Raw genomic sequence first — 27,582 nt, 5'->3', positions numbered from 1 at the left:
GTGTCAGTGGTGGTGTTATCAGAACTGTGTCATACAAATATGTGTGTAATTGACCTGGCATAATTTGGTCATCGTATCTGTACGCTTGAGTGATATTGCGGAAAGTGACCCCAAAAGCTTATTTGTCCTGATGTACAAACTTTGAAGAAGAAGCTGTGAGGGATTAGAACTGTAACGTCCTCATCTACTTTGGTCAGCATATGGGCCGAAATCAAAACATGAGAGGCATTAGGCAGAATCATTTGCGCTTCCCCTAAAGTGCTGGCTACTTTCGGAGTGATTAGTAATGAAACTAAGAGTATCTGATCTGGAAGTAGCGTTAACAGAGACACACTATTTCTTGCTAAGACAGATTATTCGTCTAACTTAAACTTGATGTGACAGACAACTGCAAAAATGAATGCCTCGAACTCATCCAATTTTACTTTCGATCCCAATAGTATCAACACAAACTTAGATTTTCTATCAACGAGCTCAACTGAGACTATCGTCTTGATATGTGTTTATGTTCCTGTGTTCTTACTGGCGATTGTGGGGAATATTTTTGTGATGCTGGTAATTCTTTTAAACTCAAGAATGAGGTCCAGCGCTGCCAACTATTTTCTGGTCAACCTCGCCATTGCAGACATTTTGGGTAAGTATTTAAGTTAATTGTCAAATTAGTTAGTCAGAAGTATTTATATTAAGTTAAATATTGTTTCCAGAATTGCAAACTTTGTTTCGTCTATGATTCAAGGGGATGACTACGTACGCATCCACTACCTGTTCATTAACCTCCCTGTGACGTGAAATGAAATTATACAGCTCCGAACAGAATGTTCGGACAGTTTATAGATGTTCCAGTGCGCTGTTTACGTATGTGGACATTTCAAATATAATATTACCATAACCATTTTATGTGTGTGCAAAATGTCAAGTGTCAAGTAATAATATCGTATTATATTTGTATGATATTGTTATAATGAGTTGTTCATTAATATTCCTTTGTAGCTATTTACAAAGGACGTGTGGAATGCACACACTGTTATCGGAAATGTGATTGATCACGTCTGAACGTTGAAGCATTATAATATTGAAGTGGTAGTATCAATAAACAGTAATGAACAGCGGATCGTGCAACCAGTGAACATCATTTTAAATTGTAGGTACCAATTGATGTCGATGTCCCCATGGATGCATTGTCGAAACCCGTTACTCTAAACTCTATATATCTGTGCTTGAGCTCCGTCCGTATCTCTGACTCGTTTGAAGGAGAACTAGTATCTCATTATCTCTTTCTGTCTCATAGTGTCTCTCTCATAGCCTCACACTGTATCTCAGTGTGTCTCGTTTGCTGAAAATGTATCTCACATGCTTCGTAAGTTGCATCTTACTGTCTCTGCCTTTCTCTCATGTGAATCTCACTGTGTACCTATGTTTCACGGTAATATTACAAATTACATTGGCATGTCACTATAGTTTTCATTGCGTCGTTCAATATGTAGGTATATCTGTCAAATGTTTCTCTTTAAATGCGTCCCTGTTATCTAAGTGGTGGTTGCAATCAGTATTTTGCCTACAAATCTTGCGGCGTAAACCCATACTCACTAAACTGCTCTCATTACACGTGGTGTTTTTATTGTTTCATGCGTCATACCCAAAGACGTTTAAATATAGTACTTGTTGTTACCCTGTCTGGCGCTCGGCATTAAGGGGCTACGACAAGGACTGGTCGGCTCGGGGTCAGTATACAGTGTCTGAGTGGGGTATTCATGTTAAACTGCGGCATAGCATCTCGGTGGACTAGCACTATAAGTCGGCATCAGTCCGGACTAGTACAAGCAGCCAGACAGACACACACATACACGTGCATGCACGTCGCTATATACGTGCCGTCATCTTGGACGCGACGTTAAACCCCATTTCACCTCACCTCACACCCACCACAGCGATGTTTGGAAGTGATGTCACATCCCAATCTCTCTCATCTCTGATTGTGCGAATGATTTCACTTTCTCAGAAGAGTAATAGTGTTCGATTTGACGGCTATTTTTAGTGTCTAAAACGAACCTAGGGTGGCGAATGGAAGAATCATGATAAAATGGAGGTATGATACACTGGATAATTTGGGATGTTACAGAAAATGAACAATACGGAAATAGCGGTGCCGAAGAATCTGATATTTATATACGTACTGAAATAACCATGCATCTGCTGTAAATGTAAAACTTAATGAGTGAGTGAGTGAGTTGGGTTTAACGCCGCTTTTAGCATTATTACAGTTATATCACGGCGTTCAGCTTAATGTGGAGGAAAGCCCGAAGTGATGTAGGTCTCAGACGTTTACCACTTCGGTGAAACCCACGAGCACGGCTATTGTGCTGACAAACCTAGGAACATAAACGGGGCGAACCGGGATTCGAACCCACAATCATAGGTTTCTGGCGTGTCCAGGGGACGCAACTCTGCACAGCGAATCGCGGCGCCTTAGACGACTGGGCCACCTGTGCCCCCTAAAATTTAATGATGTTACATAGAAAAGAGATGCTATCAGACAATGAACATTAATTTGTAAAATGAGGGATATAGCTAGCTCTATTGGAAGGTGATGACGTTGGTACACATAAATGCAAAATGAAACTGTGACTCTATGATACATATTTCAATAAGCTTGAGAAACCTCTTAAAGCAACGCCCACTCTACGATCCCGACTACTCCATAAGCACGTGCTGATGAATTAACATCAAATAGTGATGATACAAGGTGTTCCCGAAAAGGTGAGCGTATCTTCCCCGTCACAAACACGTGCAAAGGCAAGTCAATTGTTCACCCGAAAACAACGACATGGAAACCTATGGTACAAATCAAAATCGGGAATTGCATCGGGCATCATTTTTGTCACTGATACGTCAAATTTGGAAATTTCCTGAATATATCTACAAGAAAACGTTTTGAAAAGTTTCGTAGAGAATGATAGCATGGCTACCTGAAAAATGAAATAAACACTGTAAAAAATATATTAAGAGTCTTAACACAAACCTCCTGCTTCCTGTCCCATGCTTTTAACGCGCTTAGGGTCTAAACTGTATAGATTGTGTTTAACAGCTGAACGTGTTTAGGGTCTAAATGTGAGAAAGGCCCGTATTCCCCTATTGAAATTCATTGCAGGTAATTTAAAATGAGCCACTTTCTAAATGACTTTATTTTTAGCGTTTAATTGGGATATAGAAGTATGGGGTCGACAGTAGTAATCAGAAATGTTTTCATTGTCAGCTTCCGTTTCTTGTATGATAGAAATACTATCATTCCTACATCTACAACACGTTTATAGACACAACACTTTTAAAACCTCGGCGGGGATACGAACCTACAACCTCTTGACTTGTAGCCCTTCACGCTACCATCTGTGTCACGGAGATTGTTGACCTCGCGAATGTCAATTTTTCTAGCCACCATTACCCAATCTTGGTTCATATGTACATCATTATTGTAATTGTGTACCGAGTTTGCTGTACGATTTTGTGGTGTTTGTGTTAAGCGCCTGTGAATCCGATTTGCACGTCTAATATCAATATATATCATACATCTTATCTATATTTGACTTAATGTCAAATGATATGCACATTCTTAAACAATGGGAGTCTATTTAAGTTCTAAACACGTTTAGATTAATGAGATATTTCGTTCAGGTGGTGTTCAGGCTGAGAGACGATAGCTCATTTCATGTGTTTAGATAGAACAAACCAAATGTGTATTCCGGATGTAAACACTTTTTTAATGTTTATGTTAATGTTTAGATCTAAACACGGCTTGTATGTATTTATTTATATTCTAAACGCATTTTATAAAGTGAGCAAAATAAGATATCATGTCAAGGACGTTGACTAACGATTATATAATTATTTTTAATATATTTTCGAAGTGCGCGAATAATTCTGCTTGTTAAAGAGAAAGGAAGCTATGGTGGGCAGATTGAGTTCCTGTTGAGATATCTAGAGAAGAGCATTTGTCAGTTTGACAGATTACCTCTCGTCTTACCCATTGTGTCGTGGTGAAACGTATTTAGTGTTTTTCTTTCTCGGTATCAATTTCGGGATTGCCGCAGCAATGACAAACGTTCCTGTGGAAGTGGATATCCACACGACAATATTAAACCTCAGAGATGTTTTAATGATGAATCATCTATTGTGAAACATCCAAAGTAGGGATCACTTTACACAATACAAGGCATCAATGCCAGAAAAACAACCGGCCTCTGAAACAGATTCCATTGCGCGCACAGGGCAAAATAACGGTGACAATTATATAAATGGATCACTGAAAATCAGTGACGACACGAGGTGTCTTGTCCCTTGAGATCCGAACCTAGCATTTGAGATCTTTGTATGTGATGATGTCCTGTTGGCGCAACGTTAGATGATGACTTCATTGTACAGTTTACTGGGCAGGACAGAATAAATAGTGGTGGTAGTGGCAGTGGTAGCAGTGGAAGTAATAACAGCCGTAATCACAAGGGTGTCGTTGTACAAAATAACCTTAGCGCTACGACTGTCCTAAGTCTATGTTAAGGTATGGGCTTTATGTTCACCTTAGCGTTAAGATGGCTTTGTACAACGGCACCCTAGGCCCACCTGCACAAATCGATTGTGCTACCACCGCCGTAGCGCACAGATCGCTTTACAGAAAATGGCGCAACCACTCTCAATTACCAGTTAATACCGAACCAGGTCACCTTGACACGAAGAAAATCACTTTTTGTCTCGTCGATTTGAGACATCCAACGACGTAATGTCTGCACAAAAACAGAAAAGAAAGTTAATAATTCACCTGCTTTACTGTGTGAAAGAATAACCTGCTATTGATTGACTGATTGAAGTACACCCACATGAGACGAAAAACAATTTGAATGGCATTCAGGTAATTGTATGGCCCTTGTAATCTACAGGATACTTCTGACTCTAATGTAAAATAAACAACGGCGGCTTTGAAAAACACATGTGAGCAGTGAAGTTGTCGATAGCATTCACTTTATATTGCTAGTGTGTGTGTGAGTGAGTGAAAGGTGATTACATCTTTAGGTTATAGATCTATTAACAAACGCTCATAGTGCAGATGAAGCAAGACGAATGGAGGAGAACCAATATTCCTTTAAAAAACTACATGTGTTTTTGGTACGTATTGAGTTACGCATAAGGACGGGTATGCGTGGAACATGTACCAATTATGGGTTATATACGCTTTTGGGGCTCTCAGAAAAAAGAATTTTGAAAATTACAAATATTTTGTGACATCAAAAATCCACCATCCAATTATTCAATAAGATGAACATATCCCAGTATCATATATGTAATATGTCTTTTCCCAATAATCAACGAAATAAACGAGACCTAATTGTACCTATTGTTAACATTTGGAAGCTATGGTATGTATTTACTTTCAAAGTGGTACTGGCTAAAGAGTTAGCTCGCCGCGCAGAATTCCCAACACGGATACAATGTGTGAAGATCATTTCTGGTGTTCGTGGGGGGCACGGGTGGCCCAGTCGGCTAAGGCGCTGCGATTCGCTGTGCAGAGTTGCGGCCCTTGGGCACGCCAGAAACCTATGGTTGTGGGTTCGAATCCCGGTTCGCCCCGATTATGTTTCTAGGTTTGTCAGCACCATACCCGTGCTCGTGGGTTTCACCGAAGTGGTAAACGTCTGAGACCTGCATCACTTCGGGCTTTCCTCCCACATTAAGCTGACACGCCGTGATATAACTGGAATACTGTTAAAAGCGGCGTTAAACCCAACTCACTCACTCACTCACTCACTCTGGTGTTCGTCGTGACATTGCTGGACTATTTGGACTGTTGCGAAAAGCGGCGTAAATATACTTAAACTGATTTTGAATGGTACCATATGTTCCCGTGTCTTTTCAGGTGAACATTTGACTTGCCTTTGCATGTGTTTGTAAAGGGTGCCACCGGTGGGGCAGGATACGCTCACCTTTTCGCGAACACCTGGTATCATTATTGATTGATCGTGATTCATAAACCCATGCTCATGATATAGTCGGAAGCGTTCAATCGATTGGATATGGAAAGGTTTAGAACTATACTTTAGAAGTATGGTGTTATATTCTGCTATGTTATGTTACTTGTGTTGGGTTTTGCCTCTTTCATGTCCATTCCACTTACCCGTGACTTGAATCAATGTGCAGCTAGACCAACGTAACAGTATAAGAACAACTGCATTTGTACATGATATGCACAACTCGAACTAGTCTGCCATACAGACCCTGAAACAGATATATCCAATACAGCCCATGCAAGTCTATAATGTTTTGCAAGTCTAGATTACTGCAGTATCTGAAAATGAAGAAAGTCTCTGGGCTCCTTTTTAAAATAGTTTATAACTATTGTGTAAAATATGTTCATTTCAGTGACTAGATGTTAGTCTTCACTCGAACGTTAACGACAGCTTTCTGAAATGTGTAATCGTGTGTCAATTCAACATGATATGAAGGTGAATATTACCCAGTTCTTCATGAAATATCGACTCATATTATCGCCACGTAACATACCAAGACACACGCCGTCCCACATGGGTGCTTATAATAGTTGTGTACATCCATCTAGGACCGAATGGAATGTGAGGCGATCGTTATAATGGTAATCGGACTATTAAAGTTCTAAGTATCTATCCGATGACATAATCTAAACGCTTGCACTGACCATGACCTCCGATAACCGTGCAATGACCTCGTTTATCAACGGGTCACATATTCTAACGATCCTTTGACGTTCAAAGGTACTTTGTGTCCACAGCCAATCATACAGTCGGTAACACGCCTGGTTTCACGGAGAACTTAAGAGAACATCGCGAGATGTACATCCTTCACATCTGATCAAGTCGCAATTAACAGTCCCATCGTACTTTGACTTGACATACGAATGTGTTCCTCGGTAGCCTCTGTCAAAATGGAGTCGTCGTTAACGTTGTAAATATACGAGACACAAAGTAGCGTGCAGGAAGCTGCAGAGAAGTGAATCAGTGATTTGGGGTTAACGTGTGTGTGTGTGTTTGGTGGGAGTGTGTTTGGTGTGTGCGTGTGTTTAGTGTGTGTTAATGTGTGTGTGTGTGTCCAAGATTATTGCACTTATATAGCGACGTGCATGCACGTGTATGTGTGTGTGTGGCTGCTTGTACTAGTCCGGACTGATGCCGATTTATAGTGCTAGCACACTGAGATACCATGCCGCAGTTTAACATGAATACCCCACTCAGACACCGTATACTGACTCCGAGCCGACCAGTCCTTGTTTTAGCCCCTTCATGCCGAGCGCCAGACAATTACCATCTTTTAACGTCTTTAAGTGTGACGCGGCTGGGGATCGAACCCCGGACCTTCCGCTCTCCGGGCGGACCTCTACCATTAGACCACGGAGGCGGTCTTATTATGAAGACATATCATACAAAATTATGTGATAGTAATAGTAGTATTATATCAATTTCATCAAATACATAACTCTACATGACTATGTCATCAGTGCATCATGCTTGTAAGACCCGACGAAAGCGGATCGGGTGCTAGGTGTTGGATCCTCTCGCGCCGCCGATGGCGTTTATCGTTATACATGCCTTCAGCCACCGGGTTTTCCTGGCCAGAATATCATTTACAGGCCTCAGATGATCTAGATGGAATACTGGACGAACAATCAATCCCTCGCTTTTCCTTTTTTAAAAGAAAACATTCTCTTGACTGGCTGTACACTATTCCAAGGGCCAAGAGTTGAGTGATCTGAGGCTTAACTCACTATCAGTAAGGCAGGCATGCTCACCCGTTTCTCAAACACCTGGTGTCATCATCAAGTTGACGATTCGTGAATGTGTGGTGTCTGTAAAAGATACTACTTCCCGTACTCCTTAAGTATAACACTTAATACATTAATCAAATTTATGCGGAACGTACACTTCACAGTAACTTTCCATTGCTTTCCATCTTACATAGACCGGATATTTGATGTTTGTTTGATGGAAAGATTGGTTGACGTTAACAACTAATTTAACATTCTGATATTTTAAAGAACTTTCAATAAAACTTCACAGCGTCCCACAGCTTACATGAAAGCGACCCACAGCTTACATAAAAGCGTCCCACAGCTTACATGAAATCATCTGAATGTCAGAGTGAATTCTACAGAGCATTCGAGGAAGGACTATACGTTGCTATGTCATTGAAACGAAGTTAATCAAATGAAAAAATAAAATAACAATGATATACATTGAATTTGCCAATAGTTCAAAGAGTACACACACGGATATAAGTTAATGCCGTTGCTTGTAGTGTATACCAACGAAAGCTAACACACACGAAACAAACAGCAATCGATGAAAGAAGGAAATCCATGCAGGAAATGGTGAAACGTCTCTATCCACTCTATTAGCGATGAGGCATGTCGCCGTATACCGACTGAACTCTGTTTCCTGGAACTTCGAGTTAATATGAGATTTAACTGTGGTCAGCCCATGGCACAAGTAGGGTGATTTGTAGTGTCATGTTTCTAATGATATACACTCTGCTGGAAAATTGGTTATGCCAGCTTTCGGTTCAATCTCATAATGTACAAGGCTGCACATGGCCTTCCGTGTTATGATTTTAATAAGACATATTGAATATTCATTCAAGCTGTCGTATATACTTATAATCCAGAGAAAGCTTGGATAGATCTGAAGAGCTATTCAGTATTTCTAAATTCATCAATCAACATTGTTCGCTTGAGCTTGGCTTTAATGTGAAGGACAAAAGCCAAGCGTTACCGACCATCTGAACGTGTAAATCAGTTTGTTTGTTAGTTAGTGGTTTGACGCCGCACTCAGCAATATTCCAGCTTTAAGACAGTGACCTGTAAATAATCGAATCTGGACCAGACAATAAAGTGATTGATATTGTGAGCATCGAACCACGCCGTCGGTCTGGGAGGACACGCTATCAACGGAGCCTGACAGCCCCGATTCATTTGGTCGCCTCTTACGACTGGTATAGGTTGCTGGGTGCCAATTACACCTCGCAAACCCCACGGATGAATTGTCAGACACGATGAGATGTTTTGAGTCAGATTGTGGTTTAATACTATAAACATGTTAACCTTAGTAAGACCCTTGGTGTATAAATACGACGTAACAAGATGAGATGCATCGAAGTTAGATTTTGGTTAATTGACGTTAAAAGACTCAGTCAAGGCTATTGTATGACAAGTATATTATTGTTCTCAGAAACGTGACTCGTTGAAACATATACGCTTTCAAAAAGTAAATTAGTAAAATTATTGTACCAATAAAGTCGATTTATTTAATGTAATATCATAGATACAAATATGAAATTTTGAAGCTCGATAGTCACATGTTGTCGTTGTACAAAGGCATTGAAAACTGTTCATTGTCATGTCACACAAGGCCACAAGGTTGCGCTTAACTCAGTATCTCGTGTGATTGACCCGGACAGAAATCATGGCTCTGCATCTCCTGACTGGATAAGTGTACGAATTCTGCCCTGCATTTTGAGTGTCTCCGGCGTGTTCTGACGTTGACGTACAAGTCGATCGTGTTCATCCCAGAGGTGTTCGATTGGGTTGAGATCTGGAGATCTCGACGGGCAGGGCAAGACGTTGATGTTGGCATTATGAAGGTAGTCTACCGTGACACGAGCTGTGTGCGGTGGAGCGTTGTCCTGTTGACACAGCTCCCTTTGGCGGTCAATGATTGGAAGAAGGTGAGGTTTGAACCACAACCAAGTCAGGTCTCGTGGTGAAGGATATAGTCTTCCACACCATGACACAATCGCCACCGAACTGTTTCGAATTCACGTACACAATTTAGGGCAAAACGCTCATTTCGACGAAGATAAACTCGTTGTCTTCCATCTTGCCGGTGAAGAAGAAATCGTGATTCATCGCTAAACCACACTCGTCTCCAGTTTCTCAAATTCCAAGGCTGTAAGGTATGGCACCAACGCAAGCGTCGCTGTCGATGGATCTTTTTCAAAACAGGGACGATAACTGGTCTTCTGGGTCGGATTCCAGCCTAGCGAAGATGGTTCCTGACAGTCTGGTCCGATATCCTTCTCAAACCAGGGATGCGTCCTGCAGTCTCCGTAACTGTAGCATTGCAATGATGTAGGTGGAACAGTCGAATGAAGCGATCCTGTGCAGGGGTGGTAACTCTTGGTCGGCCGGTTCTCGGACGGTCTGCAGGGGAATTGAACTGTGTGTATCGGTCACAAAAGCGACAATAATACAGCGGTGCTGTAGTGGACATTGAAGTGGCGTACAACAAAAGACTGCTATTCCCCTCTTTGGCATTTACGAACCTGAAAAATGTTGACAATTGAATGACGAATTATTGGCTTATGCTTGCCTTTTAATATCCACTACCACGAATGCCATAACTTGCACGTGCGTTTTGCTTTACTGTTTTTCTCCATGACATTTTTGAACAAGTGTGAACCGCACACGTTTGTCGAATATCAGGCCACCAACATTTTCCAATAACATATATCAAATTTCTATACCGGATTTATTTGTGTAGTCAGGTTCAATGAACTCCATACTACCTGTGCGTTTCATTTTTTGAAGAGTGTATGTCATACTGTGATTAAATAGGATTAAAGTATATATAAAACGCCGCCCACAGAGGACAACAAGCCTCTGAAGCGCAGAAGGGGAAGCAATGGCCACACAAATGGACCACTAAAAATCAGTGATGACACCAGGTGTTCGCGGAGAGGGTCACACAGTCCTGCTCTACCGGTAGCACCCGCCACTCACACAATTTGCATTACAAAGTAAGCAGCGTTAGAAATTGGCACTTGTCCTTTAGTCCTTACCAAACTGCACAATAGTAAAGGTATCCTAAGGACTAGTAGAAATTGGCCCATTTTAAGGGTTTTGCTATATGTTATCATTAAAAGGACTAGTGGACAAAAGCTGTTAGTTTCTAACTTTTGTAAGTGCTTACCTCTTGCCGAACACCCAGCAGTACTCCTGCCATTAGGTGACCTGTTAACTATCGAGTCCCAGCAGCCAATCCAGTGATGAACCAAACAATCCAGTAACACGATGGGCCGTTTTTACTGATTTTGTCTAAACTTTATCCGATATGTTAATTTTAAATTACGTCTGCCTTGTACAAGTGCGGAGGTTGTACTGCTTACGAGTACAGAGAAACACTTCGTCGTCTGGCACCACAGTAGGGGGCAGAGAAACTGCCTGGGACACTTCATTAAAGGCAATCCCTGAGGTCACCTATTATTCGAAAACAATTTGAAATATACATTTATTCATTGAAACCACGAATTGGTAATTCGTTTGGTAAATATGGTGAAAATGTTGTTCCGTGTCGTGTGTAATGATTATTTGTAAGTATAGAGACATACACACATCTGGATGATATTTGCAGATTAATGATAACATTTGTCTTTTAACACTGTACACTAAAGAAATTAGTTATATACTAGTGGGGGCACGGGTGGCCCAGTCATCTGAGGCGCGCAATTCGCTGTGCAGAGTTGCGTCCCTTATTCACGCCAGAAACATTTGATCGCGGGTTCGAATCCCGGTTCACCGCGATTATGTTTCTAGATTTGTCAGCTCTATACCCGTTCTCATAGGTGGTAAACGTCTGAGTCTCCATTACTTCGGGGTTTCCTCCCTAATGTAGCTGACACACCGTGATTTAACTGGAATTTATCAGCGGCGCTAAACCCAACTCACTCACTCACGTATTCACTAAATAACGCTGACACAACTGAATTTAACACATAACGTATCATTATTCTGGATGGTACAGTTCCAAGTACATTCGGGTTTACGAGTTTCCGTATTAACAAATGGTCGGACTAATGTCCCTTTCCAATTGTTCCCAACGTTCGTAACAATACACGTCCGGAAGACCAGGATTACGGATTTACGGGGTTTTACAGTAGTTACATAGCAGAGATTGAACGGTGGTACTGTAGACTAGGTATGCAATTCCCACTGATTGTAGCGTTCACGTCGGCTTGGTTATCGAAGCCTAAGGTCAGGTAATTATGTATTGCTGCAATATACACCACAATGCAATATGATTTATTGTCTTGTTGACTCGAAAATATCCAATACATTTAATAGAAGCGTACTTACGATTCCCATACATACAGAAGTTTTTTAAATGGAATTGTTTGCGTTGTAGGACGGACTGATTCTTCAGTTATATTTATAACTATGAATGGCTATGAAGAAAGACAAGTTCTATGGATGAACAACTTCTTTATTACAATTAGCACTAATTGTAAATTAAGAAGTTGTTCATCGATAGAACTTGTCTTTCTTCACCACACCAACTTCTAAATGCCACTGAAAGAAGTTATGAATGGCTATGTTTCAAATATGGAAAGATTCGTAACTGCGATTTCCATTAGACAAAGAAAGACTATCCAAGTGAAATCCCGTTAACTTCGAGGTACCGTCCCGACTGAAATTAACTGGATGAATACATTTAAGAAATAACTTTCACTTTGTATAAGTTCATTGGAGCATAAACCTTCATAGAGTGAGGGTCAAACTGTATGGACGTTGGAGCTCAAAGAGATAGGTGACATGAGCGTATGCATTCTTAACTAGCTTTACAGGAACGTCTGATGTAGTTTGTTTACAACAAATGTATTCCTATAATGTCATCAGTGGAGGAGAAATGTCAGGCAGGAACTACCTCAGTAAGTCAGTCACAATAACAGCGCGTCGTAATACATTTACATAAAGTACAAGACGTCAAAATGGCCGACACGACAGGCACGACGGGAGAGTTTTCCGATGTTGTTCATGAATCTGTGGCGAATACATATGTGGAAGTCATCATTGATCAATTGGCCGATGGTTGATAGATGATTTATAACGATGATACAAACAGATACTAAGGGAAATTCATTGATTGTTGCAGACTGTCGCTGTCGGTACAGATTCGAATCGAGTCGATACAACGATAGTTTTGATGTTTATTTCGTTTACCAGGATGGGTCGCAGCGGGAATATTCGTAAACTATAATGCAGTCAAACTCTCTGACGTTTCTCAATGTATAAGAAAACGCTGAGTTCGAGTAATTGGCCTAATTAAATTATCAGAAACAACGATTCTGTATGTATTCGTGATAGGAAATTCCCAGGGGTTTCCCCCAAGGAATGTGTAAGAATACAGTCTCGTGAAAATTGTATGAACGTCAAACTGTATAGTTCATACACTTATAAACGTCAATTTCGCGATCACGTGACCGACCTCTCGTCCAACGGATAAGCCGTATATCCTGAAACTTTACACTAAACTTATTTCCGGAATACCGAAATATCGGTACATATGTATCTTATGTTTCGGCGGACCGTATATAATCGAGTCTGGATCAGACAATCCAGTGATTGACATCATGAGCATCGATCTACGCAACTGGGATACAATGACATGTATAAACCAAGTCAGCGAGACTGACCACCTTATTTTGTCAGTCATCTCGGCCCAGAAACATGGAGGAGACCAATTCGAACCCATCTTCCCGAGGCAAGAGAGTTAACTGACTATAAATGTGGAAACTGGACTTTTAAAGACAGTTAACTCTCTTGACTCGGGAAGATGATTCTAACCCTGATCTGCAAGGGGTGTTACATAGATATAGGGGGTGGGGTTCGTATGTACTCATTTTAAGACGTTTTCAACAGTATTCCCGCCAAACCTGTCGATGCTGTTAGGAACAAGGATTTATGTTATGTAACACTAAGAAACTCTGGCTTGTTCTGGCAACAATGGGAAACAAGTGTTTTTCAGGTGGACAATTGACTTGTCTTTGCATGTGTTTGTGATGGGCGCCACCGGTCGGGCAGAAAACGCTCACCTTTTCGCGAGATATATTTCCGAATATTAAGTCTCATGATCATGCTTTGTCTTAATTCAAGTTGAAAACACCTTACACTATCCTCACATATTCTAATAATGACGAAGACACTTCGTTTCTTAAGAAGGATTTACTTCTAACATCTGTATTGTTAGCTGGAGCTGTTTTGGTCTACAGGGGCGGAAGGAAGCGCTGCCGCCCAACTGTAAGTGTTTTGTCCGAAATGTATTTTTTTGCTCTGTCGATTATTTTTGTGGAAAGCTCACTGGCGCATACGCCTTTAGGCCACACACGTAATATCCATAAGCAGAGACTGTGAGTCTAAAAAGAAAATTGGTTTCTTCACGGGCTGCTCTTATGTAGAATTTAGGTGTTAGGTGATGACCACAGAAAAAACAACTTAATGATTGCTTGTTATCTGGAGGACGAGTGAACGTGGGTTTTGGAAATAAGAAAACGTGCGTGTGGGTGGGGAAAGAAGATTTGTACAATTACAGTTAGTCCCGCGTTACAGTTAGTCAATAACAGTTAGTCAAGTGAGCTTTCGGTCTGCATGGTAATGCCTTTGGCCATGCACCTAAATAAAGTCTTGTTCTGACAACAATGGAAACAAGTGTTTTTCAGGTGGATAATTGACTTGTCTTTGCATGTGTTTGTGACGGGCGCCACCGGTGGGGCAGAAAACGCTCACCTATTCACGAACACCTGGTTTCATCACTATTTGATAGCGATTCATAAATACATGCTAATGATATAATCCTAACCTTACAAAGGACTATGATTATGGAAATTATATTTATGTTTTATCGAAAACCACTTAGATTTACTGAGGGCCAAAAGAAAATAGAGTTTGTTTCTTAATTATATAAGTAATTGAAACTTGAAAAAAACTGTTGTTAAGTAAGATTATGTCTACTTAACCATCACTAATTATGCAACAGTTTGTAAAACGGAAGCTGTAGCAGTGTAATGTTGTGTCAAAAAAATATTAGTTCAATGAAGACTGGGGTAAGATATTGAATTTGCAACTGCATAACCCATACCATATTTGCAATTGTATAGTGAGTGAGTGAGTTGTGTTTAACGCCGCTTTTAACAGTATTCCAGTTATATCACGGCGTGTCAGCTTAATGTGGGAGGAACGTCCGAAGTGATGCAGGTCTCAGACGTTTATCACTTCGGTGAAACCAACGAGCACGGGTATGGTGCTGACAAACCTAGAAACATAATCGGGGCAAACCGGGATTCGAACCCACAATCATAGGTTTCTGGCGTGCCCAAGGGACGCAACTCTGCACAGCGAATCGCGGCGCCTTAGACGACTAGGCCACCCGTGCCCCCTGCAATTGTATAAATAGTGCCGAAAAGAGCACATTGAGTGTGCTTAGATGATAAAATGCCTAAGGTACCCATCAGCAGCTGTCTATTAAGCGGATTAATTTTAAGTTTTTAAAAAATAACATCAAATTAACAAAGTATTCCTTGAGTGCTGACTAAGCGCGAGTACAGTTCATTTTTTGGATATAATACCCCAAACTTAGGATATCTTCAACTGAAAATAGAACATGATCAAATAAACTGAGAGGTATAGTTTAAATGTATAAGATGGTGTATCTCAAACTTTTGACTCCTCGAAAAGGGTGTATTAATGCTTGTAACGCAAAGACGATGACCTGCGTTGTCCAAATAATTGCAGATGTGATTGTTGTTGTAACAGTGTTTTGCAGGTAGCTGCCATTTGTGCCTATGCAGGCAAGCTACCTGTGTGAAATATGTGTGACGCCCCTTTCACAAATGCGTCTCTGTATATTTTCAACATATCTGTGTCTAACAGTAGAAGTAAACTGATAACTCAACATTCCCTTGGAATTCAAATGATGAAGAGGACCCTATAACCCAAAGACCTGCTTTTCGCAAGAGTTTGATTAAATGAACCAGACGGCCAGGTTCTGATTGGTTGTGATCGCTCACTGATGTCGGGAGTCGTTGTGCTTATCAGGATCAGTTCTTCTTCGTTTGGGATTTAATATTCGTCACTGTTATTACAGAGTTACATCCCTTGACCTCACCAGGAGCCTAAGATCAGGATGACATGATGACCATGTTTTAAAGTTTGTCAGCACTGTGTCCGTGCTCATGGGTTTCACTATAGTGGTAAGCGTGTACGACGTGGATGTCCTCCCCCGTAAATCGACAAAGCTGATATAACTGAAATACGTTTTAAAGCAGTGTTAACCCCAACTCACCCTCTCGCCAATCCTTGTTTATATTTGAACCTGATTTGATGAAGAGGAAATTGTTTAGTGATACGTTTTGAGGTCTTCATCTTCCAATTAGCATTGGCGCGTTTCAACCAGTTTCGTTAGATTACTCGAGGATAACGTCACTGTCAAATAAACATGAAGATTTTTAGTAACGTCGATATTTCATGACGCAATTACTCATACACTCGTGTTCAATACCGTCTTTTTTAATTTTACAGGATCAATTAAAACATAAAGATGATATAAAAGCACATTTAGTTTCGGAAGAGGTTTGGTTGAATTTGCTTAAGGGTAATTCCGCTATGTGGGCTACTTTTGTTATCATGTTAATACGTTCCATGATAAGAAGGACCACTTTCCATGTAAAAAAAACCCCTTAAAACATGTCTGAATTTGCTTTTCTGCAGCAAGACACTAGCTGTAGAATTCTTTTCCCGTTTCATCTATACGCATTAGACTTGCGGGAGACGTATCAATTACAGATATGGAAGTTTTTTTTACAGTATCGTTTTCTGTCAAAACTAAAGTGATATATTTCGCAATTTCTACAATCGTCCCACGATGCGTCACACACTGTGAAGGATTGCGATGTTTTTGCCAAAACGACTATTCAATCTGGAGAAGACTGATCGGGTTTTACAGTAGTCACGTCATGTATTAAGGATGTCCCTGGACATCGATTCTCTCTCATTCTTTCACCATGTGAAGATCCAATCTTGTTAGAATGATTTCAATCCTCTGATCTGTCTTGTGAAGAACTTCTCATTTACTTCGTTTCTCTGTCTACTCCGCCATCAGACTGCAGCTAATGTCTGCCAGTATGATGAAAGTCTGACAGGACCTTTGAACAAAAATCTTCAGAATTATATTCCGTTGTAAATGTCAAGTTCACCTATTATATGCACCCTTTACAATTCTTTGAGTTTCTTTACCTTTTCTTCCCTTTATAATTCCTTACTCGTGAACACCCGGTGTCATCATTGATTTTCAGTGATCCATTCATATAACTGCAATTGTCACCGCTATTTTGCCTCTTGCGCCCAGAAGAACATGTTCAGTCGGACCGCTCCCGTGGTTTAGTGGTAGAGCGTCGGCCCGGAGAGCGGAAGGTCCGGAGTTCGATCCCCGGCCGCGTCAGAGAAAAATACGTTAAACGATGGTACTTGTTGTTACCCTGTCTGGCGCTCGGCATTAAGGGGCTAAAACAAGGACTGGTCGGCTCGGAGTCAGTATGCTGTGTCTGAGTGGGGTATTCATTCATAAACTGTGGCATGGTATATCAGTGGGTCAGCAGTATAAATCGGCATCAGTCATTAGTCCGGACCAGTACAAGAAGCCATACACACACACGTCGCTTATAAGTGCAATAATCTTGAACGCAACGTTCAACCCCATTTCACCCCACCTCACCTTTTTAGTTGGATAACCGAGACTGGTTATTGTCTGGTCTTGACATCGCATATTTAAGCAGATCAAACAATGCAATGAGTAATATCGTGTGTTCCCGTCGACTTCATTTGGTTAGCGATGGTTACTGTAGCAACAAAAGCCCTTTAAATGAACCAAATGAAATCAAAGACATTTTCTGTTTGTGACTACACTCCTTTAACACGTATCGAATACAATTGGTACATTCATGTATTTGTTTCCATTTCACATACTACCCCATTAAGTCATAGTGATTACTGTACCATGTATTTTATATCTCACTCGCGACGGAGCTTGGCGCACGTGCACCATGATCATCAACTCACCTGCCGTGCAGCACGTTTACGTGCACGACTCATAATATATATATAAATATATATATATATATATAATTATATATTATGAGTAATCACTATGACTTAATGGGGTCCTAAACGACTATTTTCTTTCAATCTCTTGTACAGTTTTAGTACACGATGAAGGGGATACAAAGATATATATAGCCCTGAACCTGGATATGTTTGACTTTCCTGTTGGTTTAGTTTTTCACATCAAAAGTTACATCGTAATAGGTAACATATTGCAACACAGCATTACATGTATACATATTAGCAAGCTTTCACAAATGTAATTTCACAACGTTCTGTCACGTGTCGGTTGACTATTACACACCTCATATTATAGCATGCGGGTTCGAACCCCGCTGTAGACACATGTTTTCCGACAACAATTGAAATCGTTAACGTGAGAGTCAAAATATATAAAAGTTCCATTAATTCAACCCACCGCCCACCGCCCACCGCCCACCGCCCATCGCCCACCACCCATCATCCCCAATTCACAACCAACCGTACACTTGTGAACAATATTGGATCGTTAAGCAACACGTCACAGGTGTGTTCTAAGACAGTGCTGAGTGCGTGCTCATCCCGCATGTCGGGTACACAAAGCACGCCTCTATTGGTGAGAAAAATCACTTCATGTTGTATTTGACAGATACGTCTGAGTCACTGTCTGGTAAAAGCATCTTCTGTTGACATAACTCTTAACAGACTCCCAACGAGTGAGATAGATCTACACGCAAAACAGTTTTATAACTTGACACTTACTTGATTCGTTTTGCAGTGTCTGGTGTTAATTCAGACTGATAGACGTCTGAACAGGGAGCTGCATCCTGTCCTGTCATTGTGGACTTATAATCGGATATATCTCTGCAAGAGTTGCCGTGCTGTTATTGTACTCGCGTAATCTGAACTTCTGGATTAGTTTTTAATCAAAACAACTGAATGTGGCCAAAAAGTTAAACTTAGACCGCAGTTATATCATTGATCTAGTATGGTTCAATAATGGCAAACAGCCATTAATTCCCTTCCACTGATTTACCCATTGCTTGACAACGGGTCTACACCGAAACGTCGTTATCCATAAATTGTTTCTACTTGGTCATCCGTCATCTTCGAAGTAATGCCTATCAAACAATTGATATACCCACATGAGCTAAAAATAAAAAAGACCGCCTCATCTGTTCTATATTTCGATCTATGCATAGAAATTCAGAGTGACAAAAAATTATCCACCAGAATGTATGCCAAGAGGGATGACTTCAGCTTTCCCTTCATGTCGGGTAATATTACGTTGTGTGTGTATGAGCACCACAATGTCCTGGCAGCATGTGTATTTGAATGTCTATTTCAGTTAAATTGCAATTTAAGAATATTTAATCCTTTGAAATAATATTTAAAGATAGTGGGTATCAGGGATGTTCTTTTTCAGATACTACATGTATATTATATCTACTAGCATTTGTTATCAAACGTGTATTTCGAAAACGTATTTCACCAACGAGTTATGTGTGTGTGCAGAGTAGCAAAAGTGAGTTGTGGCCGTGGGGTAGCCTAGTGGTTAAAGCGTTCACTCGTCACGCTGAAGACCTGGGTTCGATTCCCGACATGGCTACAATGTGTGAAGCCCATTTCTGGTGTCCCCCGCCGTGATATTGCTGGAATATTGCTAAAAGCGGCGTACAGGTTACACACAACCAAATGTTTTCCCATATACTTCTATATTAACGTTATATTTTTTTTTTAAATAACTAAGCATTCAACATCTATTACCTGATCATGTGTGCACAGTTTGGCCTAAGAGCAGCAATACAAAAATAAAAAATGACTAAAAACTTAAAAATAAATAAAAACTGAGCCAGCTCCTTTTCCGAGTACAGGAAGCTAAACACACCACCCCCAGTTTCGCACCAAATGTCACCTACTTGAAAATAGCTGTGGTCACATTCAGCATAAGTCATCATGTTGAAAAAGACAGTACTATATATAGAAAAACACGGTCAGTTTTAATAACTTGATGGATGTACATTTGAAAGACATACAAATCTTACAGAATAACCTCCAATCACAGCCTGCAGATATCTCTCGATCTGCACTGAAGGCTCTCTACGAAAACCGCACTGTCCAAACTGGTTCTGATTTGGTGTAGTAGAACCTAAAACCACAGTGAGTTTTAATACGTACCATTGTTTGACACTGATAAAAAATGTCAGAGGTCCACTGGTGGTCCTGCTGGATCTCTACTGGATACAATGGCTCTGACTAAAAGGGGTTTTATAAGGTACCACTTCATTATGCAATTTGAAAGAGAAACCAGCCAAGGAGGTAACCACTGTACCACCCAAGGTTGTTTAGGTTGCTGGTTTGAGTATTGAGTAGATCAATCAATGATTTCAAACACCTTGCAAACTTTAGTTACTTTGTTCGACCCCAAAATAACAAATAACAAAAGACCACCGGACCACTATCTAATTTCACTGGTCCATATGAAAATATGCTTGACGCGGACCAGCGGACCAATGTTAGTGTCGAACACTGCTCACAGGACTTCTCGAAACTACCAAATTTCGTACTGATGGCAATGTACATTGTTTATTACCATGTCTGAACTAACAACGACATTGAAATGGTTATTTCAAAGTCTAGATCCATCGTGTAATCCCCTGTACATATTGCTGATATTCCGTATAAATATTGCAATTACGTTCAAAATTGATGTTTTTTCTGTTATTAATATTCTATGAACCACATCAATAATGGATACCATTTGATCATTATTCCCTTCTCCCACTTTCACATTCGTTACATGTCACCAGCAGAAGAGAAGGTCAGTCACAATTTGCTTTCAACTAAACGTTTCAATGAAGTTTTCAATGAAGTCATTTTGTATGTTTTCTGGTAGACAATCAGAGAAATTGCATCATGATGCGCCATGTTATCCGATACCAATATCTTCTCATTGAGTTTCCACACTTAATTACCTACTGGCCTTTTTTAAGGATTTGCTGTGTGAATGGGTCCCATGCGAATTCTGCGATTCCGCGATCGCGGAAAGTGTGTTTAAAGAACATGTGACTTTCCGCAGAATTGCAGAAAAATCGCGGAATGTGCCCTTTTATCATTCAATACACTATTTTCGGGCTTTTCTGTCGAATTTTGCACTCGAATGTTGCCCAAACATTAAACATGCGATTCAAACCTAAAAAGTATGAAACCTACATTAAACCGAAATTGAAAATAGACATTTCTCACTTGTAAACGTTATTGTGGTATTATGACTAAGTTAGGGTTGACGTCATGATGTTATACCAAATTTAAAATGTCGAATGTATGAGATTAAAATTTGTAAAAAGAAAATGAGTTTGGTAATAATTTTTAGGGGAAATGGTTGTTTTTATCGCGGATCCTTAGTAATTTTACCGCAGAAGGACCTGCTGATAGAATCTTTTACGCCGCACAGAATCTGTTTCGGCAAATAATCGAGAGTGATTATTTACTGGCATTGACGTTTTGTGTTATCTTTTGCTTAGATCCAATCTTAGATTACACAAAAAGGATATTGAAGTAGTACAGAAAGGTTCAGGTGATATTTCCATTGATTTTCACATTCGACATTAACATAGTCGACAAGCAATGTTTATTTACGACCATCAACTGCGTATAACTCAACGCATAACATTTAGACCTTATCATGTGTTATTTTCTTCCATTGGGAGGTGATGAAAGGCAATGTGTTGAGGTGTGAAGCCAACATACCTGTTTCGAGCATAAAAACATGGATATGTAAGTGCTCGATCAGTAGGTATACAAAGGAATCTTCCACAAGTACTTACTCCTACTGTTTGATTGGTATTCTAGACATAAATAAGAAAACGTACATCTTTAAAACTCTAGCTGGAGTCTACACCGGGACGTCGCTATATGCAATACACCAGAGGCTGCTATCCATACAGTTGTACGTTTTCTTATTTAGTTACTCCTACGTAAGTATATATCATTACTTTATTTATCAAATGTCATTGAATCATAGCAAGTATTGGGCAGTGGGGTAGCCTAGTGGTCAAAGCGTCCGCTCGTCACGCCGAAGGGCCGGGTTCGATTCCCCACATGGGTATAATTAGTGAAGCCAATTTCTGGTGTTCCCCGCCGTAATATTGCTGGAATATTGCTAAACACGGCGTAGCACCATACTCACTCACTCACCATAGTAAACTCACAGTGCACATTGCTGCTTTATTTACTCACGTTGATGTGTGATGACTTTCAATAACAGATAAAAGCGTGCATTGTTATGCTTTGAGAATACACACACTTACCAAAGTCACAGATTTTCTCAACCCAACGAATTCCTTTAGCTTACATTGAAGAGCAGGAAGCACCATCTGGTGTCCCACTTTTGAAGACAATGCGATGACTTCCAGTGCGTCTGCTGATTAACTATATAGGAAATTGACATCTTTTAGACCTAGATTTGTCGGCGGAATAGCATCGCATTCTATGCGCTCAGTCTCGAAAAGAGGTTACCAGGATCACTTTTGTGGAATATGATAGTGTCGCTTCCAAATAGGTAATCTTCTTCAAGCCACGTTGATGAAATCTGGAGACAATGAGCCACTTTGAGTAAACTGATGAACTTTCGAATTCAACACTGTTAGACACGAACTCGTGAACGATATACCATACTTACCATACAATTAGAATTGTGAGGTGAAATGGGGTTTAACGTCGCGTCCAAGATTATTGCACTTATATAGCGACGTGCATGCACGTGTGTGTGTGTGTGTGTGGCTGCTTGTACTAGACTGGACTGATGCCGATGTATAGTGATAGCCCACTGAGATACCATGCCGCAGTTTAACACGAATACCCCACTCAGACACAGTATACTGACGCCAAGCCGACCAGTCCTTGTTTTAGCCCCTTAATGCCGAGCGCCAGACAGGGTGACAACAAGTACCATCTTTTAACGTCTTTTGGTATGACGCGGCTGGGGATCGAACCCCGGACCTTCCGCTCTCCGGGCGGACGCTCTATCACTAGACCACGGAGGCGGTCCCAATACAATAAGACTTACTACAGAGACTTGAAAGGAATAATTGACGAACTGTTCATAATGTCGTAGTTTCTTTGTTGATTTTTTGACAGCATAAATATTTAGGCATTATCAGCAATTTAAAGCAACAAGGACAAGCTACAATCCAAATGAAATAGTCAATGATATCTTCATATCAAACATGCTGCCGGGAAAGAGAAAGTCTACACTGGAAAATTAGATTTGACAAAAAGTACAAACGTTATCATCACGTTACAAGGATGAAGATAGTCGCCAAGACACTGTGAGATGAGGTGAAATTGGGTTTAACGTCGCGTCCAAGATTATTGCACTTATAACACGACGTGCATGCACGTGCATGTGTGTGTGTGTGGCTGCTTGTACTAGTCCGGACTGATGCCGATTTATAGTGCTAGCACACTGAGATACCATGCCGCAGTTTAACATGAATACCCCACTCAGACACAGTATACTGATTCCGAGCCAACCAGTCCTTGTTTTAGCCCCTAAATGCCGAGCGCCAGACAGGGTAACAACAAGTACCATCTTTTAACGTCTTTTGGTATGACGCGGCTGGGGATCGAACCCCGGACCTTCCGCTCTCCGGGCGGACGCTCTACCATTAGACCACGGAGGCGGTCCGAGACACTGTGAACCTACGGGTCCAAACATACAACTATAATACTATCAACATTTTATATATGACCATCGAATGACCTTCCTGTTTATATTATTTTAGCCACCATCACATATGGGTATATACCTTCTATTGTCCGGCAGTTTAACATTCCAAGATGTGAGACAACACGTATTGTTAATTAAACAGTGGGTGATTTTTTATCATTCTCATCTTAGAGAGATGTATAAACGTGAGATATGGACATACATGTACGATGATTTTATTCATCGCAGGATTTGCAAAATCATATCTTTACAACGGAAATATATTTTGATATAATTTGCTTCTCTTGATCATTTTGTCTCTCTGAACTTTTCAATTTCATTTGTGTAATTTTGAACAATCGTTGCACTTGCGATTCTGAAACAATCTGTGTGCACATTGTCCTTATTGCTTGACAAATCTGGTCAAATGGAAAATGAAGCATGGAGCCTTTTTAACCTTGTATGAAAATATGACTGCCAGAGAAGATTACTTGGATAAAATGTGAATTATGAGTTTTCGACATATGCATATAAAAAAAGTATTTATTATTCTTCGGTTAGATTATCATTTAACAAAAGCTAACTCAATTTTTGATGACGTCACTGCTTTCAAACTAACATCATTCATATTTACTGTTGTTTGAGTACACGTAGACACAATTTCTAGCAAAATAACTTATCAACCTCCAATACCACCCACAAGTTTGAAAACAGATTTTGATCAAATCCTAATTGAAACCACGATGTGTGGTATTATCACACGGACAAGAGATGAATAACTTGTAGAGCGCATGACTGAATAAGGCCCGACACTAGCTATACCCACACAGGTGAACGCTGTTTTATGTCCCTAAATATTGTCCCTTCACACTTCTACAATATGCCCAATGTGTTTACTGAAAACATCAAAGCAAGGACTCTGTTGATCAATCGAAATTACTTCTCTTTTCCGTACGGAACATCAACATGTCTATTGTTATGTTTTATCGGTTAGTTTCTTCTGAGGGCCTTCTTATTCAGTTTCGTGATTAATCTGTTAAGAAAATTCAAAAGATGCCACTTAATACAAAAAATCGGAAGCTACTGCTTCTTATGTTGAAAAGCTGTTTGTGAGTAGTTGTCTCCTTATTGATCACCAGTAGTCACAACAAATCATTCGAGTCAGGATGAATTCCCAAAACTACATTGAAGTGTTTTGCTGAGGCAAACCTTTAAGTACAATTGGGTTATCAATCTTAAATTTTCAAATTACGGGAACTTTCTTTCTCTTGTTCACACATATAATACATTTATATATTTTTTTTTTGCTATGAGAGTTTACTAATAAGTTATATTAACATAAGTGCTCAATGACAATAAAATGTAATCGTGTATTGCATTTATTTTCCCATTTTGATAATACATGCATTTCAGGCGACTGTCTCAATTCGTTGTTTGCCATGTACTTCAAGGGAACCGAATTCCCGGACGTCCTTCACTATCACAACTTGTAGGCTAAACTTGTAATATGTAGGCTAATCACCTATCTATCGCGGCCTCTCCTTCAAACGGCGACCTTTAATTTGAATAATCATGAATTATTGTTTGATAAGAGCTGATGGAAATTCAAACGGCTCCCTGTGCTCTTGATACCATCTAGTTGTACCACACTTGGAATTCTCCAAGAAACAGTTTGTCTGAGGGTCTTACAAGTGGAGTGAAGAGAGACTGGCTTTCTATGTTGTCTTTATCATGAGCGTAGGCCTTTAATACCCCGTGAATTTCATGCATGTATTATACGCGATTGATTCTTGAACTGGCACACGACGGGCCGTATGGCTGACAATCCATCATGGCTCCATGTGCTTTGATCGCCCGTTTATGTCAAAATGGTCCCGTATAAAGTTGTCATCTCCATCATAATGAAAGAATATGCCATGTTTTAAAATGTTCTATGTGACAGTTAATGCTTTGTTTGTTGCCAGGGCACTTAGTGATATGAATCAAAGAATTTGACATTTCCATTGAAGTTAATGTTTCATCCAGCTTTGATGGTTCAGATGGCAATAATGACGTCCATTTACTGACGCCATCATAACATATGACTCGAGAGCAAATATTAATAAAACGATATTTATCGGGTTTTTTTATTTATAAGCTCGAAAACCAAGTATATACATCAAATACAACTTTTGCGATTTCCATGATTTCTAAGTCAGTTGATTCGTATGTAGTATTCATAAATGAACTAGAATAGACGACATGAGGAAAAGTCACCAGGCCTTGAATTCTTCAAAGACATTGATGTCTTCTAGTTTCTTGTGTCGTGTGACGGGCGTTAGTGAATGCAAGTTTTTGCCATGTTGGTCACCACTATCATTGCAATAACACTCACTCACTCACTCACTCACTCACTCACTCACTCACCATATGATAAATACTCCTATTGGTGATTGGGTGACTGAATGTTGTTTTACATCGCAATGAGTTATATCCGACAAGTCAGTGTTTGATTAAATGATGTTAAGATTTACTGAGATTTACGATTCCGACTCAAACAACAGCATGTGTTTATGTATCACTATCAAATAGTGATGATGCCAGGTTTTCGCGAAAAGATGAGCGTATCCTGTCCCACCGGCGGCACCCTTTACAAACACATGCAACGGCAAGTCAATTATTGACCTGAATAAACATGAGGAACATACATGTACAAAAAGGGAATTGCCTCGAACATACTATTTGTGACTGATGCATCGAATATGGAAATAATGTTCTCCAAAAGATGAGCGTATCCTGCCCCAAGGTTTATTTTTAGAGATAGATCAAGGGTACATAAAAAAACAAAGATTAAGAATGCAAATGCATTGCAAGCGGCATTATTATGACATTGTATTACATATTTTGTGTTACGTCTGTTTTTAAAACACGGTATACCAGTAAAAGTACTTTATTGAACACTTATATTTTTCTCACGGTTTAAGCTAAATTGTATTCCTGTCCAATGTCCTAATGGTTGAGTATGGTTGTACACATCTTTTAGCAATATTCCAGCAATGAACAATTGGAATGGGCTTCGCACATTGTAACCATGTCCGGAAGTCGAACCCGGGTCTTCAGCATAACGAGCGAACGCTTTAACCACCAGGCTACCACCGTCTTGTAATGGAACGGTAAAAACAATAACAATGTCGAGTGATTGGGTTCACAAAAATAATTATTATATGTACCATTTATCAGGATTGTGTTTGATGAGCCATATCAGGCCAATATAATATCACTCATTGGCAAGCTCATCAATATATGTTGAAACGTACTGACCTCGCATCAAACGTGATGGTATCGGGTGGTTCAGGTGATGAGCTGGTACGCCAAAATTGATTTCCTTTGCATTTTATCTCGCCCTGGCATTCGTCACAGGATCTAAACATCATCAATAAAAAATAGGTTGTAACCGGAGAAATGTTAATGTGTCTCAAGGCATACAAGGGTTATGAAAGATGTTCATATTTATACTGTCAGACCATTTGTATTACGCCAGTGCCCTACTGAAAATAGGAAGCGTACGAATCGTGGAAAAAATGGAATACTTCTTATTAACGGGGTTTTCTGGCGTTGACGTTATATTTACATATATTGCCTTGAAATGACAGTTATAGGTTCTCGTGTGTCTTCAGCTGAAAGAACGACTACTGATGCACACCGATTGTGAGCTTTTAATGTAAAAAAATCTTTGTAAGCGCCGCTTTCTTGATTATATGATTTGCCGGAATGACTAACGTCTTTGAGAAACGCGCACCAGGAATCAACGCAATAAACTGGCTGAGATTATAACTGAGACTCAGTAGTATTAGTATACATGTATGTAATGGTAAATGTGGTATGCTTATTAAATATTTCGAAACGCTGGGATACTTCTTTGTTTTTTAGGGATCACGGGTGGCCCAGTGGTCTAAAGCGCCGCATTTCGCCCTACAGA

At 40.1% G+C, this 27,582-nt stretch overlaps 1 protein-coding gene across 1 annotated transcript in view; it reads left to right on the top strand.

Moving 5' to 3' along the window:
* Positions 1-576: 576 nt before the first annotated feature.
* LOC124143099 (gastrin/cholecystokinin type B receptor-like) overlaps positions 577-27,582 on the top strand; it is an 82,121-nt gene continuing 55,115 nt past the window's right edge. The window contains exon 1 of the mRNA XM_048399377.1: positions 577-634. Coding sequence (XP_048255334.1) covers positions 577-634 — 58 coding nt within the window. The remainder of the gene's footprint in view (positions 635-27,582) is intronic.

This window comes from Haliotis rufescens, unplaced genomic scaffold, assembly GCF_023055435.1.
Source record: "Haliotis rufescens isolate VD_foot unplaced genomic scaffold, xgHalRufe1.0.p SCAF_2, whole genome shotgun sequence".
Taxonomy (NCBI): domain Eukaryota; kingdom Metazoa; phylum Mollusca; class Gastropoda; order Lepetellida; family Haliotidae; genus Haliotis; species Haliotis rufescens.
The sequence above is the reverse complement of the archived record's forward strand: the minus strand, read 5'-3'. Positions and strand labels throughout refer to the sequence as shown.